Consider the following 13,432-nt stretch of genomic DNA (forward strand, 5'->3'; position numbering starts at 1 on the left):
AATAGTTTATCAGCTAGCTTGTGCTGCATTGACAAAACATCATTGTAACATTCTGATCTCCAGATGTTTGACAGCTCCCCAGTGGAGATGAGAATATTTGTGTCACAGACTAAGACGATCAGTTTGGTTTTCCAGGTCATCTTTCACAGATGCTAGCAGTGGTTTACAGACCATAGGAAGATTCATCAGATCCAACAGAAGCAAAGTAGAAGTCAAAATACAGAGAAGTACATACAAGCAAAACTGTCTGAGTGCTCAAGAGAACACAGAGGAGTCAGCTAAAAATACCAGCTTGTACTCGGTAGTACTGTGAGAGGTGGGTTCTCAGCCAGAAGGATGGTGGCAACATAACAGTAACACAGTTACATTAGCACTGTCTGACTTTAGATTGTCACTGCATAATCACTGCCACATGTCTGCGTGCTTCATCACACAGAGTTATAGATAACCTGAGCCTCTTGCCAAGGCAGACAAATGGTGGTTAATTCTGCCCAGCGTGGGCAGAACGTTCCTTCCGCAGAGCGGTGCCTCCCATGCAGAGCTGCTCTCCCTGCTGTCTCCCACTAGACTCTAGACAGCTGCCCTTTTTGACACCTACTTCCAAAGTTCATCATCCACAGATTTTCTGTCAAGACGGCATTTTTGAGGTTGCTTTCTAACAATATCTTTGGGAACATATGTGACTTGAAGTTATTCAGAAGCCTTGGACGTCTCTGGACAGGCCAAAGGTGGATCTAAGAGCCACCCTGTCCACAATGTAGAACAAGCTGTTATCATAACAAAATAGCTCAAGAATTCAATGAGCTTAATTCCATTATTCTGAACAGTGAGCATCAAAAGGTCCCTTGTGCTTAGAAATTATACAGGAGACTTTTTAAATGTTTGAGACTTTTAAGTTGTGCTAATGACCCTTGTTCTAAGATACTGTGGTTGATGATTGTTTCTCTTTTCCTTTACTAGCTGGCTGCCAGAAGAACATTGCCTGAAAGGGACCTGACACTGATCCCACATCCAATCTAAAATTTTGTGTTAAAAGGGTATTTTTAATATACACAGCTGAAGTAAACTGACATTCTTCAGTCCTCACTGATATTAATAGAGCAAGATCAATTTGCAGCTGCTTAGCACCTGGCCCAAAGACTTTCATTTTTTAATCAGAAAGCAAGTCTCATTTATCCAGGGATCTCACTTTGGGACAGCAATATCTTCCACAGATGTGTTTGCTTAGATTTCCATCAGGAGCCTCCAGCACAGATATTTTATTTGCATAACAACCATAATACAGTCCCATGCCTCATATAGCAGGACACAGCAAACAAGTGGGTGAGGAGAGCTGAACTGGTTCTTTAAACTATATCATAGCATATATTGCTTTAAAGATACACTTCTGCTTGCATTCAGTTTATTAGTTTAACAGTTTCTGGTCTAGCCTCATTCTGTTTTAATTTAAATCATCAAGGCTTTACGCTTGGGAGCAAGCAAAGGGCAGTCTGAAGGTTTTGCAGCTCTGGGGCCAAAAGGAATGTGACTGTAAAACACACTTCTTCTTCTACTTGTCTATCAATTGCCTATTTTTATTTTAAAGGAAAAGAAAACTTCAACAAAAACGGCAACAACAAAAGATCGGGAGGTTTCAGATTTATTAGAACACTGAATAGAAAGACAAGATTTAATAGTGGGGGGTTTTTTTTGTTTTGCTTATCTTTGGTGAGCTGATGGTAAATGAACGTAAAGAGCACTGCTGTTTAACAGTGGCTTTGCCCTAAAACAGCTTCATGAGAATGACAAATTTATGGTGCAAAAGCAGAGGAATATAGAGATGTGTTAAAGGAAGAATAATTGATCCCCTGAAAATCTGTGAATGGACTTATGATTCTACACTTCTGAAAACTGTGTTAGCACAAAGTTTGCACTGAGAAAAGCATGCTGAAAATGTGCCTTCCTTTCACCCAGCATAGTCCACATTACTGAAAAAAAAAATCAGGTTTTATCCTATAAGGTACTTGAAACCAAGAATAAGCAGAGAATATTTATTCTCCTTAATCTGGCAGTGCCTTTTGGTGGCTGACCTAATTTCTGTGTACCTGTGGGGCTAAAGAGTGAGAAGGAGGCATTCACTGACCGGGGAGAAAGAGATTAGGGAACAGGAAATTTGCTGAATACATGAATTTATGGTGTGGTCTGCACTTTTGTATGATTAAATGTGAAGTGCAAGCAGCAAAACTGGGATTTACGAATCTCAGCCTAAATAACTGTGGAAAACTTTGACTCCTTGCAGGAATGTCTACACCTGAAATATTATTATTATTGTCATTTCTTTGGTGAAAATAGGATAGTGAAGATAAACACCAATCAGTGCATGCTGCAATTTCAATAAGATGAAAAACGAAGATGAGTAAAACTGCAAGAAGAGTTACATGATGTTTCCCTCCTGAAAATTTTGGAGGCATATTTTCAATTTATCTGCTTGCCTCACTTGGGTAGTTTGGGGCTTTGCTAGAGAGAGGTGAGTGAGTGCATTGCAGATGCTGTCCCACAGTGGAACACCAGGGAAATAGCTGGGCAACAGCAATGGGCATGTAGCCCTGAGTGTGCCCTGCCGGGTAAAGTGGAATAAACATGCAAGTGCAATGAACATGTGCACCATGAATCCACATAACGAATGTTCATTTTCTTTAATGTTTTTCCAGAGATTTTCTTTATGCAGGTGAAAGATGAGTACACTTATCTTAATGACTGCACCTACATAAAATAATTTCTCCTATTTTGCCATGTTGTGTAATTATAGGACTTGGTACATCTAGTCCAGACTGCAAATGGATTTGTTTGCATCAAACAATGCAGCCTGTATTTGTTCAACAGCTGGGAGGGAAGGGGAGGAGGAAGAAACTTCTTAAAGAAAAATAATGGTAAGGATTTTTTTGCATCTCTTTAGCAAAAGAATAAGAACATAATAATTTCCTAGCATGCATTAAAGTTTATGTCATATATACAATATAAACTCATCCCATTGAACAATTTGAAAAAGCATCTATAACAAAATATATCTCATATGTATGTAATTCTCTATAGTAACCTTAAGAACACTCTCAAAGTATAAGTTAACTTAGATCCAGTGTTAGTCCAAGGTAAAATTATTTGCATCAGCAGTAAGGAGTCGTATACAAACAAGATCTATAATATAATGATACTGTTTCTTAAACAGGCACCCAACACTATTTTCATGAGTTCCAAGGTATTTTTCAGGCTTATACCTCATTCATTTTAATATGTGTGTCAATAGTTAAAGGTAGGTATTGAGCTGTCTCCTTCTCAGGTGGATGCATGCAAAAGAAACCAAGCCCTCCTCACATGTGGGTGTGGGGCAGACCAAGAGCAGGGCACCCAGTCCTGCCCTTGTTGACTTTCCAACATCTGCTTCAGCAACTCACTGCACACTGTAGGAGCAACCCAGGCTCCTCCTCTGCCTTCCACAAAGCTTTAGTCTGGCCATGAGAAGGTTTAGGTGCATAGCTGTGCTTTAATTCCCCTTACCTACAGGAATGGTCATTCCATGGATTTTGTCTGCCCAACCAGCATAATACCTCAGGGTTTTTATGACTCCCTGGAGATCTACATAGAAAGCTTGCAAAAACGGTTTGCCACTGTTCAGTGATTCCATAGTCTGCAGAACAAGAAAAAGTTAAGAGATGTAAGTATTGTAACATTTTTGGACTATTGTACCTAAGTATTCACCATCTTAACAGCTCTTGAACCATGACAAAGATTTTAATGAAGACAAATCAGTTGCACCATGGTGTAATTTGAACCCAGAAGGTTCAGAACAATTATCTGATCCCCTTTGTTACTTTTCACAAATGTGAACAAAAAGTATTTTCCTTGAAAAACCCAAACTGGTTTCTTCTGGAGTATTCTGGAATGGCTATGATTTTAGGAATATTTGTGTATGTTTTTGTGTGTTTGTCTGTCCGTCTGTCTTGTGGATTTATGTGTATATCCACATGCATGTACATGTGCCTTTGTGTACTTTGAACCTAATAGCCACTGTGTTTGGTCCAGATCTATAAATGCTGAATTGCTTTAATCAGGAGCCAAGATAAAAATGCCTGTCAAACTGGGTTCTGTTATGTTAATGATAACAGCTGAGAAGGGGCTTCTTGTAGCCCTGTATTAATGATCTGAATCCATAAAGAGAAGAATGGACACATCCCTCTTTATATAATTGATGTGAATATAAAAATTTCTCTATATGGTTGCCAAGACTCCTGCTGAGGTCTGAGATATCTATACTGTACAGCCAGTTTATTTACTGCCATCAAATAAACAAACTTTCCTCTAGGGAAGCTCATAAATTAACAAGCTATCTTTATTTTTTTAGTTAATATTCCTATTTTTAAAAGTATCTTATAAGCTATCCTCTTAGGGGTTCCTAAGATCATTTAGAAAAAAAAATCCAATAAAATATCCTAAGATGTTGAGTAGCTTAACTAATTCTCAATAGCTGTCCAATAGAAATCATTAAGAATGGGCAAAGGACGCCCCTGTGTAACACACCAACCATCAAATGAGTTTCTATAGAGAAGAATGGAGGCCTAATTCTGCACTGACTTATATCCCCAAGAGCAATTAATGGCACTGCCTGCAGTGCAGCTCAGTAAAGAACTTGGCTCCAGAAATAAAAATTAAATGACAGGCAGAGTAAACTTGATTTGCTGTGCACTTCCTTCTCCCCATGGCGATTTTACAGTACGTGCCGGCGGTAAGATGATTTAAGTGTTGACAAAGCTGGAATTAAGATGTTCACAGGCTTAGTTCAAAGCACTTGACATGCGGAAAACAACATTAACAAAGGCACCGTTGGGATGGCTTCATCCCAGAGAGGAACAGAGCCGCACTTGGAACTCGTGTCACCAGCCCAGTGTCCCTGAGCACCCCACTTGTGTCCCTGAGCACCTCATTCGTGTCCCTGAGCACCTCACTTGTCCTTCCCTTCCTGCCTGCACAGATCACCCCAGCCTGCCATCTCTTGTTCTAGAAGAGTTACAGGCCTGCCTGGCGGGCACACACGTGTGCACACCCCTGCTGTTGTGGGATATCCAATTTAAAGCAGATCTGAGCCCACTGGGAGCCTCTTGTTGGCCTTTATGGGTTTTGCACCATGCTGTAAGTGGACAGAGCCATTTCAGCCAGGAAGCTGCATGTGGTTTTCACATACAATTCATATCAACCCATTCATGAATGAATTGGCTCTCAGAACGTAGAACTGACAACTGATTTGACTTCTGATTTTTATGTTTCACTTACAGCAAGAATTGCCCTGTCCCTTTCCACCAAGTCTGCTAACTTATCCAAAAGATGGCCTCTTTCTGAGGCATCCATTCTCCTCCAAACAGAACCCAGGGAAAAAGCCAGCCGAGCTGCCCTCACTGCCTTGTCTGTATCAACCTGGGAAGAAGGAAGAAGAAAATTGAAGACACAAGGTAAATAACACAAGCAGGCTTATTGGATTTGCTATTATACAACCTTAGTCACATGTGATGGGTTTTGGAACTATGATTAATACAAGAACTGTCCAACAGGGCTATTCTGGACTGGTTGCTTTGATCTGTTTATATGTTTGTATTATCTGTTATGCATTTAATTTATACATTAAACATATAGCCATTCGTGGGATACATTACCTTGTCAGCCTCCTGAATGTCACAGATTTGTTCTCCTGTTGCTGGATTATATACTGGGAATATTCTTCCACTTTCAGAATTCTGCCACTCATTATTGATGAAAATCTAGAAAAGGAAGAAAAGTCATCAGGTCTCTTGCATGAACGAACAGTAACATATATAACAACAAACTCATGAGAAAAACTGCAGATTCTAATACAAAAGAACTGAAACTTATTTTTGTGTGAAAATTACAGTTTTCAAGAGTTCAGGCTGAGGTCAGCCCCTGATGCCTTTCTGTATTCTATAGCAGTGTCATTATAGAAGCAACATCAAAGTCTAAACATTGGTTGATGTTCAAATTTGGTTCAAAAACTGTAACAAATAAACTAAAAAAAGAAATAGCTGTACCAGAGAAAAAGCCTTGAAACTGCTGAAGACAAGACAAGGATTTGGAGTAATCACTCAGTTCAGTAAGTAAACATTTAGTCACTGATACATCCCAGTCAAGACTGAATAATCTCAAACATCACAGTTCTTCAATACACAGTCAGTTAATTATGGCTACAGTGACGGCTTGCAGCACAAAACTAACTTGCTTATCTGCTAGGAACAATGGAAATTGTTACATTCTCTCAGTGCTGATATTTTAATTGTCAGGGGCAAAACAACTTTAAATGGTAATGGTGCTGACAACGGCTGTCTTGAGTAAGGTAATGACAAATGAGTTTATTTAAAGTAGATTTTTACTGGTAGCTGCATACATGTCCATTATTTTCTGCTGAATGACTTTTAAGAACAGGATGCAGTTATTTATTAGCAAGTATTAAAGAAGTCAATACATGAAAATGAGTGAAAAGTTTTCCAGGTATTCAGACTCCTGTCTTTTAAATCTTTCTAAGAATGAAAGTGTTCAAAATTCAGGCACGATTTGGATTCCTTGGAGTCCAGTTATCAATGTATTTTTAGTGGATTCCATGAAATACAACTTGAATGTGTAAGTTGATGTCCTGGCCTCATTGAAATACACAGGAATTTTCCCCCGGACTCCACTGAAAGCAGGAGTTCACATGTAGAGAGAAGGAATATTCACCACCTGGCTTGTTGATTTGTTTTGTTTTTTTTGTTTTTTGCATACAGGGCTGTGTTTATAAAGACAGGGACCTTTGAAAGCTTGAGGAGTTCCAATCAGAGATACACAGGTGAGAGAAACTGGCCCATCTCTGTACACATGAAGGCAAAACCACATCTGTAGAGTTTTCAGTTACTAGACATGAGCTTGCTCAAACCTACTCTCCAAGGCAAAGGGAGTGCTGTAGCTGTGTCCTCTCAGCAGGGCTTGTTAGCTCAGGCTGGGTGCCACAGTAGCTGCAGTGTCACAGCTCCTGCTCCAGAGCTCACTCTGGCCATGTGTGGGGGAACCTGTGCCTGCCTGGAAAAGACCCTGCCAATAGAACTGTACACAGGAACCAGCAATTCCATGCGCTTTTGCTATTACGGATGCATTTCTGTTGTGCTTCCTCATCTTCCCAACACCTCAAACTTCAACCTCTTTGCTGTGTGCCCCTCCATCCATTCCAGAGTCTGTCCTTTCTTTACTCCTCCTTGCTCCTTCTGTTTAGGTTTTCAAAGTTGCTGAACTCAGGACCTACCACAACACTGCCATTGCTTTCCTTGCACACCCTCTTTATCCTGAACCTGTTTGTGTCCTTGGACTGTGAGTGTCCCAGACTGTGCTGGTGTCTCCCTGCTCAGGGATGACACTGTTCAGCAAACCCAAGTACTCGTCCCTGTTAGGACATTCTGGAGCTAACCCAAATGAGATAGAGAAAGAATCACCAGTATGATCTCTAGTGACCAATGCCATAAGCTGAAACCCTCTGGTGTATCATTGTCACTTTTAGACCTTAAGTGAAGCAAAGAAACCCTGAGATCTGTGACCTGTGTAGAGAAGGAATTTACTTTGTGCTTTCCACTGAGTTTTCTCAGAGTTAACTCTGTACCCAGTGAGTGTGTCAGGGGGTGCTGAGGAGGGAGGGGAAGGGAGAAAACTTCCAACTTCAGGAGCAGATGGCCAGAGAAGATGTAAGCATGTTTGTTTAAGGTGACAGGATGTACATAAACACATGGGCTTCTTGTGTGAGCTGCACTGAAAGAATAAAGCGGTTTGGTTGAGTACAAGAACCTGAGAAATCGTGGCAGCCACAATTCAGTAAATTTCCCTTAGAGCAGTGGTCTGTTCTTTATTAAATGGATTAAAAAAAATTAACTCCATTCTGCTGGGATTAACACCTATCATCAGGTTTGCTAGTACACAGGACATATATTTGTTCTTGAAATACATTTCACCGTAAGAATGAGAAATAGTGCCGTGGAATTACAAAAGAGTGCTGCAATTCAAGCTGACTGGAAGGAAAAGCTGTATGATTTTATTGAATGCTCCATTTATCCCACTGACTTAGAAAAAGAACAGTAATAGTAAATATTTCAGATAGGACATGGGAAGGATCTATTTGGCATAAAGTTAGAGCTGAAAGCAAGAGAAATTGCTACTGTTAATGGTTAATGTTAGTTTCTTCCTGTTCCACTTTCTATAAACAAGGTATTGCCTATACAAGCTCATTACTGTAAACTGAGCACATTTAAATTGGCAGTAAAATCAGAGTATTTACTCTAGTGCACAAATAAAGTACCTAGTCCCATGTTTTGGAACAGTTTCAAGTCTTGAAATCCAGCAGCTGGCGGCTTTACAAGCAAAGCCTTACACTTAAATAATTCACTTTTGAAAGTTTTAGGTGTTCTGTGTCAGGTAGTACCATTCAGCAGATATTCCTACCACCGAGACGCAGATTCTTTTGCAATAAATTTGCATTCACAGGGGCTTTTATAACTCTTCCAGCACTACTGACTCCAATGGCTGTTGATTAAATGTATATATCCTGTACATTTAATCTGACTTTCATTATGGCCACTTCGTAAAAATGCCATGAAATGGAGAAGTGATGACACATTGCAAGAAAAAGGAATCCCTGCAAAGCCTCAAATTGGGTTTTTTTCTCCCTTATTTATAGTGATCATGCTAAAGGCTAACTCTAAATCAGGGGGAATATTTGACAGCAAATGTTCCTATCTATGGATTATATATAACCCATCCTAAACACCAGATAAAAAAGGGGTAACCTTAGAAAAAGAAGGGCTTGCTTCCATGTAAATCATGCTACAAATTGGACAACACCCAGTGAGTTCATTGTTCAACCTCAATTGTGAAGGCTATTCACATTTACTATTCCCCTGGAATCAATGTTAATTAAGGCTGACTGGGGCTATAAATCAGCCTTTGGTTTTTACAACTTAATTCAGCATTAAGCATATATATGTAAATAAAAGGTAACTGATTAACCACTTGAGTTTTCCAGGAGTTACTGAGGTAATTTGTTTTTGTTTGAGTCCTAGTGTTACCTTTTGTGATATGCAGTAGGGAGAAGAAAAAGTCTATAGTGTGTCATGCATTTGCTATGTGGTATTGTGGTAGTTAAATAATCTGGCCTGTTGGGTGCTATCAATAGCATTGTGCCAAAAGGCAAAGGGAAGAAGGGAGCACTTGAAAAATCTTGGAATACACAAACGTTTTGTTTGCCATTTACTCTCAGTAGAGGCAGTAATGGCAGTAATGTCAGAGCAAGAAGATAAAAGGTCAACTTTGCTGCTGGACTGAGGTGTCCCTGTCAGTGCAGCCATTTAGCCAAGAACAAACCCAAGTGGCAAAGCAGCCAAGGGCCCCTGTGAGTGGAGTCTGGCTGAGGCTGGTGTGCAGGGGGTGAAGGAGAAAACCAAATACCTTTTTTTGTTCCCAGTGATGCCAAAGGGGCCAGCAGTGCAGAGGAGCTGGGGATGCAGGTGCTGGGGTGTGTGAGCCTGGGGGGTGGGAGGGGCTGTTCCAAACACAGCAGTGTGACAGGCCTGGGTGGGAGCTCCCTGCTGCCCCTGTGAACATGAGGCCCCTTGGAGTGTCATCATTCCCAGGAGATCTCATCACACAGATCTCTGGGCAATTTCTGTTCCTTTTCAAATGAAAGATGGAAAGGGCATGGATTTTCCTAAAGAGAACAGTCACATCCCTCCTGGTACTGACAATAACCTCTTGCTCATACACTGATGTTCTCACAGATCTTTTACTAGAACTTTGCAAGATAGTGGTCCTACCATGTATTCACTAGGTTCAAATCCTGCCTGTGGCTAATTATATATGGCCTCTGTTGCCAGAGTTCCACAGGGCTGATCAAGAAATCAATCTGACTCATCCTACAGGTCAAGTGACTGTTCAGAGCCTTGGAGATACCTCATCATACCAAAAAGTGTACAAAGGAAAAGTAAACCCCAAAGTTACCATGTAAAAATTCCAAGCTACTTGGAAACTGCTGACATGTAGTTGGAAGAAAATCATACATTGCATTTTGCACAAGACCTGTATTTCACAAGCATTACACACTGAGTTCAATAGCATCTTGGATGCTCATCAGATTTGATATCAAGCCAAGAGTAAATGTTTTTAGCATAACAGAAAGCAAATTTAGCTTTGCAAACAAACAACTACAATCTCTTGTTTCAGTAGCCATCCATCCCAGCTGGCTTAGTAATATTTAGCAACTTAATGCTCATTTTAAACCATGCAGGTAATTGGAGTGATAAGTATTCAAAGAGGAAGGGATGTGTACAAACCCAGGCTGGACATTCTGATCTGCTGTGCAGCAATATCAAAATTCAGAGCAGGGAGAAAATGTGCTTTCAACTCTATTTACCAGCAAGGAAGTACCAAACAACTATCTTTATGAGTCTGTGTATAAATACAATTAATTAAAATAAACCACAGGACTGATACCTCCTTTGCAGCTTTTAGTTGAAGGAGCTTTAGTTTCATGACACTTCAAATTGCCTCTGCTGTTGAGCCAGGGGCTAGCCCTGGATTTGGGAAATGGAACTGATTTTTACATTCACTGGGGATTCCTGCATGCTCACTGCCTCTTTTTTGTATTGCCTCTTCTTAAAACATACGGGGAAAAAAAAGATTTTGGGTTCTCTTAATTCATAAGAGTAATCAACACAGGTGGCAACAATGTAACTTTTCATTTCCTTTCTTGAAAATGTTCTTAAATGATGTGTGAGTGAAATGATGATCTACATTCTTAATTCGATATTGCTTAGTGATGATGTCATGAGACATTTTCTTCAGGTTCCCCAGCTGTTCAACTCAGAACTTCAGGCAGTGCACAGACAGTGGCCCTGCATTCAGCTCTTTGGAGGTGGAATTATTTTCCCATGGATTTAATAAACAAGGTTTTTGTGTTGTTGCAGCTCCTAGAAATGTTTTTTGGTACAGGAAGAGGATTTTAACATCCAAATAATAATGGCTTCCCACAGGAGATTTGGTTCTGGATGAACGGAGGAAGGAATGGGAATTTCCTAACTCAATTGATTTAGTAGCTGGTTATAGTTTCATTCCATCAAAGATCTTTTTTTCATATGTGGCTTTTTCCTTAGAGAGCTTTTGACACTAAATCTGCTGGGATGGGGGAGGGGGCATCAGATGCCAAAGTACTTTATAAGAGAATCACAGCTGCTTGGCCCTCAGCATCTTCTCAGAGCTGGAGGCACTAGAAGTGCATAATGGCACTTCTTTTTTAGGGGGGACGGACAACAATTTTAGAGGCATGCAAAAAATCCAGCAGCAGCATTTCCCTTGGTAAATACTGCATAACATCCCAGATACCAGGCACCTGTGCCTCAGTCTGGTCAGGAAATTTCATATCCTTTCCCATCTCAGCAACTTCATTTCCTCTCCTTGGGAAACATTTCGAGTCCTAATGATTAGTACGATTGTAAGGGAATGAACTAGGTGGGATTGCCAATCAGAGGTGCAGCTTGTTTATTTTCACAGGCCTTGTTTTCCTTCACTTTTATGGCTGTCTTGATACAGCAAATCTCTCACATTCTAGAGTGTGTTGTGAGGCACTCCTGGGAGTGACTGGAAACCAACAGCTGGCTATAGAATCAGCAAAAACCTGCTTTATAAGAAGGCACTAGGAAAGCAAAAGCCAATGCCAGCAGTCTTCTGGCTGAATGACCAGCGACGGATCAGCAGTGCCATTTAATTTTATTTTTAAGAGAGTTGTTCAGGTGACCAGCAAGAGTCACAGCTTCTTGCTGGCAGTTTACAAAAGGTGAGTAATGGGCTTCAAGGCCAACCTACCCAAGGAGGTTGCAGGACTCTGCTCCTGAGCCATGAATGAGCCTGTCTGGGCAGTGCCAGTGGCTGTGCTGCTTTCAGGGGAGAGCCCTGCACGAGCCAAGGCAGCCTGGCTGGCTCACCACCTCAGCACAGGTGGTTCTCAGGTCATTCATTACCCCTGAGCAGAATCACCCTCACAGTTACCCAGATTTGGGTTCTTCAATGAGATGCCTTTCAGCTGTGGAGGAACTGCAATTGTGTGAGAGTAACAGTGAACTATAGAGGAACAACATTGCACCAAATCTAATTCAGGCAAGCAAGCTCCCGTGGGCACAGCTGGTTTTCAGCTACAAGAGGTCCAAGAGGTCCAGAGTAGAACAAAAGTAAAAAATCCAGCTGGTTTCAGTGGGAGCTGAATCAGGCCCCAGTTGAGGAAAAGGAATCAGTGGCAACAGCATCCAGAGGGATGTTTGTACTGGGAAACAAAGCTGTTTCACTGGAAACTTGACACATGCTCTAGAGCCTGTGAGGTCTGAAAGGCCAAACAAAACCAGAATATGTTGATTTTTATTTTTCCTCTTTGGCTGCTGGGTTGTCCTTCTCTCTCCTTACTCTCACTACTCCCACACTGTAAAAATAGAAAAAGAAGGGAAAAAAAAAGAAAAAAAGGAAAAGGGAAAAGAGTTCTAAAGCTCTGTGTGCTGTGGGGTGCTTCATCTTTTTTAAAGTCTCATTTGGACCTCAGAGCCTGATTGAATAATGTCAGAGTTTTTGGACCTGGTGTACCATAAATGTGGCTTTCCTTCATAAATTCAAGCTTGAAATTGCACTCAAGAAATCTAGAGGGCAAACTTGTGGGTGCACTGAGAGGGTTGGAGAATTTTAAACCTTTACAAACACAGTACAGCAGGAGGATCAAAAAAGTGGAATCAGAAATAAAATGCCCAAGAAGTGAGTGTTTTTGCTGTCCATGCAGCCAGCTCTGGCACAATTCTGTTTGTGCAAGCCCAGTCTTGTGCCAAGGGCAGATGTCTGATGAGAAGACCAGGGTGTTTGCCTTCTCTGGGTGTGAATCCCAAGTAGCAAGGCCGGAGTCAACTCTACCAAAATTAAAGCCAGTGCTTCATACCAGTGTACTTTGGATCAGAAGCCAAGTGTTTGAAAGAGGTGAATACATCAAGGTTTTTCAGCCTGTGTAAATTAAGTCAGGCTTCAGTGTGGCTGACATGAGCTGGGGGAGGATTCCCATGCTCGAGCCCTCATGGTGGCAGGAGCTTGGGATCTTTTCAGTCCCAGAGAGGCAGGAGGAGAGGGCAGAGCAGGACCTGTCTTGCAGGGGCTGCTGCCCTGTTCTGCTCACCTGGATTTTCAGGTGCTTCAAGGCAGATAGGGCAAGTCCCCCACTGAGCCAGCTCACAGACAGAAGAGGTTTAGGGAATGGAATGCTAGGAAAGGGGTGTGATGGGAGGAGAAACCAAAACCAGAGGAATTCAGGGTCTCTGAGCAGCAAATGGAATCAGAGAAAGGCTTGAAGCCTCCCGTCAGT

The 13,432-nt window shown here is 41.3% G+C and overlaps 1 protein-coding gene across 1 annotated transcript in view; it reads right to left on the reverse strand.

Moving 5' to 3' along the window:
• The window catches only part of ALDH1A2 (aldehyde dehydrogenase 1 family member A2), a 52,228-nt gene that overhangs the window by 23,440 nt on the left and 15,356 nt on the right, over nt 1-13,432 (reverse strand). Inside the window, exons 2-4 of the mRNA XM_059482394.1 lie at nt 5,682-5,786; nt 5,305-5,445; nt 3,535-3,664 (exon numbers count right to left, since the gene is read on the reverse strand). Coding sequence (XP_059338377.1) covers nt 3,535-3,664; nt 5,305-5,445; nt 5,682-5,786 — 376 coding nt within the window. The remainder of the gene's footprint in view (nt 1-3,534; nt 3,665-5,304; nt 5,446-5,681; nt 5,787-13,432) is intronic.

Source organism: Ammospiza nelsoni, chromosome 14, assembly GCF_027579445.1.
Source record: "Ammospiza nelsoni isolate bAmmNel1 chromosome 14, bAmmNel1.pri, whole genome shotgun sequence".
In the NCBI taxonomy this organism is placed as follows: Eukaryota; Metazoa; Chordata; class Aves; order Passeriformes; family Passerellidae; genus Ammospiza; species Ammospiza nelsoni.